Source organism: Colobus angolensis, unplaced genomic scaffold (genome assembly GCF_000951035.1).
Source record: "Colobus angolensis palliatus isolate OR3802 unplaced genomic scaffold, Cang.pa_1.0 Scaffold49, whole genome shotgun sequence".
NCBI lineage: Eukaryota > Metazoa > Chordata > Mammalia > Primates > Cercopithecidae > Colobus > Colobus angolensis.
The window spans coordinates 8,574,694-8,579,381 of NW_012118376.1; the positions used below are offsets into that span (position 1 = coordinate 8,574,694).

At 42.8% G+C, this 4,688-nt stretch overlaps 1 protein-coding gene across 2 annotated transcripts in view; it reads right to left on the minus strand.

Moving 5' to 3' along the window:
- The window catches only part of BDP1 (B double prime 1, subunit of RNA polymerase III transcription initiation factor IIIB), a 118,156-nt gene that overhangs the window by 100,652 nt on the left and 12,816 nt on the right, over window positions 1–4,688 (minus strand). For both annotated transcript variants that reach the window (XM_011959299.1, XM_011959298.1), the window contains exon 7: window positions 3,504–3,598. In XM_011959299.1, coding sequence (XP_011814689.1) covers window positions 3,504–3,598 — 95 coding nt within the window. The remainder of the gene's footprint in view (window positions 1–3,503; window positions 3,599–4,688) is intronic.

A 4,688-nucleotide genomic window follows, 5' to 3' on the forward strand; every position in this document is an offset into this window, starting at 1 on the left:
GCACTTTGGGAGGCCAAGGCGGGTGGATCACAAGGTCAAGAGATGGAGACCATCCTGACCAACATGGTGAAACCCCATCTCTACTAAAAATACAATACAAAAAATTAGCCGGGCGTGGTGGCGGGCACCTGTAGTTCCAGCTACTTGGGAGGCTGAGGCAGGAGAATGGCGTGAACCCAGGAGGCGGAGCTTGCAGTGAGCTGAGATTCGCCACTGCACTCCAGCCTGGGTGACAGAGCGAGGCTCCGTCTCAAAAACAAAAAGGAAATGTACAGCTGTAAATGTCTACTTTAGAAAAGAAGGCTTTAAAATCAATGCTTTAAGTGTTCATCTTAAAAGCTAGAAAAACAAAGTAAATGGAAGTGCTGAACAGTAAATTTACAAAAAGTAAATGGAAGTGCTAAATAGTAAAAAAAAAAATCAATAACAACACACAAACAATTGGAAACTTAAAACTGACATTAAGAAAAGTTGGTTCATGCCGGGCGCGCTGGCTCAAGCCTGTAATCCCAGCACTTTGGGAGGCCGAGACGGGTGGATCACGAGGTCAGGAGATCGAGACCATCCTGGTGAACATGGTGAAACCCCGTTTCTACTAAAAAATACAAAAAACTAGCGGGCGCCTGTAGTCCCAGCTACTCGGGACGCTGAACCAGGAGAATGGCGTGAATCTGGGTGGCAGAGCTTGCAGTGAGCTGAGATCCGGCCACTGTACTCCAGCCTGGGTGACAGAGCGAGACTCCGTCTCAAAAAAAAATAAAATAAAATAAAATAAAAAAAAGAAAAGTGGGTTCATTAAGGAGGCTGGGAGAAGTGGCTCACACCTGTCATTCCAGAACTTTGGGAGGCCAAAGCAGGCAGATCACTCTAGCCTAGGAGTTCCAAACCAGCCTGAGCAACATGGCAAAACCCAGTCTCTCCAAAAAATACAAATAATTAGCTGGGCATTGTGGCACACGCCTGTAGTCCCAGCTACTCAGGAGGCTGAGATGAGAGGATCACTCAAGCCCAGGAGGTTGAGGATGTAGTGAGCCACGATAGCGCCACTGCACTCCAGCCTGGGTGACAGAGTGAGACTCTGTCTCCAAAAAAACAAAAACAGAGAGAGAGAGAAAAAATACAAATTATCAGTGAAAGCGTAAATTTATAAAATAAACCCTTCCTCCAAAGAAAACTACAGAATCAAATAGTTTCACAGGTAAATTCTATCAAATGTTAAAGTAATACTAATACTTTAACTGATACAAAATAATACTAATCTTCAACAAATTATTTCAGAAAATAGAAGAGGGAGCACTTTCCAGCTCAATTTCTGTGACCAGTATAAGCCTCATATCAAAATAGGACGGACTTTGTAAAGGAAATTTACAAATCAGTATCCCTCATGAACAAAGTAGCAAAAATATTCTCAAGAAAATGTAGCAAAATAGAGCAACACAGAAAAATACACTATGACCAAATGGAGCTTATACAGGAATACATTAGCCCAATATTTGAAAATCAATGTAATGTAATTCAGTAGCTCCAAATACAGTCTATTCTCATTTTTGAGATGGAGTCTTACTTCCATTGCGCAGACTGGAGAGCAGTGGTGCAATCTCGGCTCATGGCAACCTCCACCTCCTGGGTTCAGGCGATTCTCCTTCCTCAGCCTCCCAAGTAGCTGGGATTACAGGTGTATGCGCCACCATGCCCGGCTAATTTTTGCATTTTTAGTAGAGACGGGATTTCACCATGTTGGCCTGGCTGGTCTTGGACTCCTGACCTCAGGTGATCCACCTGCCTCGGCCTCCCAAAGTGCTAGGATTACAGGTGTGAGCCACCACGCCCGGCCTACTGTCACTTTTCTACACTTTACCCAATGACCCGCTAGAGCCGTAGTAACCTTTCAGGAAAAGAATCTACATGATTTTTGAGACAAATAGCCCAGTGACAAATTTATAATTAATTACACAGATCAGCAGAGAGCTCCAATTGTAGACAATTTCTAGCCTTCACAGAATTTTAACATTTTGTTCTTTTATCAAAGATCAACATCAGAAAATGAACGTAAAGAATATAAACAGTTCCTCATCTCTTGCAGAAATACAAGACTATTTCATTACACTGTACAATGCCCCTTATGTAATGTCCCCAGACGATCCATGCCTATTTAGTTCTAGAGGAAAAAACATACCATCCTAATGGTTCCTTTTATTAATGTAATGAACATGATATGGATGAGAAACGAAGGAAAAAGCCCATGGTTGGGTAAAGATCTCACTATCAATTGAGAATGCATTATGGCAACATAGTGTGATGACACTCAAATGCACTTAAATCCAGAAAACTTATATAAGTTTCTCAAGCAAAGAAACTAAAAAACAGGGACAGCTCATCCTCTGGGGCATATAATTGCTGTAACTGGCATTATTAGTGCCACTGGTTGTCCCAGAGTTAAGGGGGCCTAGGAAAGCAGTGGATCAGAAAATGAGAACTGTGTAAACTCAGATTTCTTCTCTTTAAGCTTTCCTAGGAAATTCTGAAATACATTTTGTGTTCAAAAAGCTACCCTTGGCCAGGCATGATGGCTCACGCCTGTAATTCCAGCACTTGGTGGGAGGCCAAGGCGGGTGAATCACCAGAGGTCAAGAGTTCGAGACCAGGCTGACCAACATGGTGAAACTCCCTCTACGAAAAATACAAAAATTAGCTGGGCGTGGCGGTGTGCACCTGTAATCCCAGCTACTAGGGAGGCTGAGGTAGGAGAATCACTTGAATTTAGGAGGCAGAGGTTGCAGTGAGCCAAGATCACACCACTGCACTCCAGCCTGGGCAACAGAGCAAGACTCCATCTCAAAAAAAAGAAAAAGCTACCCTTAACTAAGGTACTCTGGTATATTTATCTTCTCTTTTAATTATGTAACTCTTCTTTATCTTAGTTGCAGTGTGTTTTTATTGGTACTGCCTCAAATTCATTTTACAAATGAATAAGATATAAGAAAATATGAAACTAACATAAAGAAGATTGTACCCAAATAAGAACTCATAAATATTACTTTTCAATCAATAAAGAGGGATAAATGTAACAAAAACATCGTAACAGTCTACAAAAAAAAAACAAAAAGATGGGCTGGGAGCAGAGGCTCTCGCCTGTAATCCTAGCACTTTGGGAGGCCAAGATGGGGGGATTACCTGAGCTCAGGAGTTCGAGAGCAGCCTGGGCAACATGGTGAAACCCCATCTCTACCAAAACACAAAAAAAATCAGCCGGGCATAGTGGCAAGCGCCTATAATACCAGCTACATGACACGCTGAGGCACGAGAATTGCTTGAACCCGGAGGCAGAGGTTGCAGTGAGCTGAGACCGTGCCATCGCACTACTGAGTAACAAAGTGAAACTCTGTCTCAATGGAAAAAAAAAAGATGAACTGAGATTTAAACCAAAGGTAAACAAATACTACTACTAACATTTGTAATGTTTGGTCTCTTTCCAATCAACAAATATGATGGGTTTACTTTACCTTAATTTCTATCCTTGCTCTGTGAGGAAAAAGTTGTCCGATCATAGAAAAGTCAGTTCCTACCATGCTGATGGCTAAGAAAAACATATCTGTTTCTGTGAAAATAAAAGATTTAGAATGACTGAAAATTAATCCTATCAATATTTCAGAGAAAAGAAACCTTGCAAAATTTGACAGTACTTAATTTTACTAGAAAGATCCCCATGGAATACCTAAAAAAAACCTTAATATAAATAAAAACTTTTCAGTATAAGAAAGTATAGGCTGGGCATGGTGGCTCACGCCTGTAATCCCAGATCTCTGGGAGGCCAAGGCGGGCAGATCATTTGAGGACAAGAGTTGGAGACCAGGGCCGGTCACAGTGGCTCATGCCTGTAATCGCAGCCCTTTGGGAGGCTGAGGCGGGTGGGTCACCTGAGGTCGGGAGTTTGAGACCAGCCTGACCAACATGGAGAAACCCCATCTCTACTAAAAATACAAAATTAGCTAGGCATGGTGGCACATGACTGTAATCTCAGCTACGTGGGAGGCTGAGGCAGGAGAATCGCTTGAACCCAGGAGGCGTAGACTGTGGTGAGCCGAGATCACGCCATTGCACCCCAACCCGGGCAACAAAAGTGTAACTCCATCTCAAAAAAAAAAAAAGAGTTCGAGACCAGCCAGGCCAGCATGGTGAAACCCCGCCACTGCCAAAAATCAAAAAAAAAATGAGCCGGGCGTGGTGGCGTGCACGTGTAATCCCAGCTACTGGGGAGGCTGAGGTAGAAGAATAGCTTGAACCCGGGAGGTGGAAGTTACAGTGAGCTGAGATGGCACCACTGCACTCCAGCCTGGGCAAAAAGAGCAAGACTCCACCTCAAAAAAAAAAAAAAAGAAAGAAAAAGAAATCATACAAAAGCAGCTGGATTTTTTTTTTAAGACATTCATTCTGCCTAGCTGATTTTATTCGAAGTGCTCTGAGGAAAACTATGAGTCATAGTCAGGATAGGGTTACACTACGTAAGCAACTAAGATGTGCTAAGTAGTATATAAAGGAAGTAGCTAGAAAAATACAAAAGAGGCCAGGCATGGTGGCTCACGCTTATAAATAGTAGCACTTTGGGAGGCCAAGGCGGGCAGATCAGTCAAAGTCAGGAGTTCCAGACCATCCTGGCCAACATGGTGAAATCCCGTCTCTACTAAAAA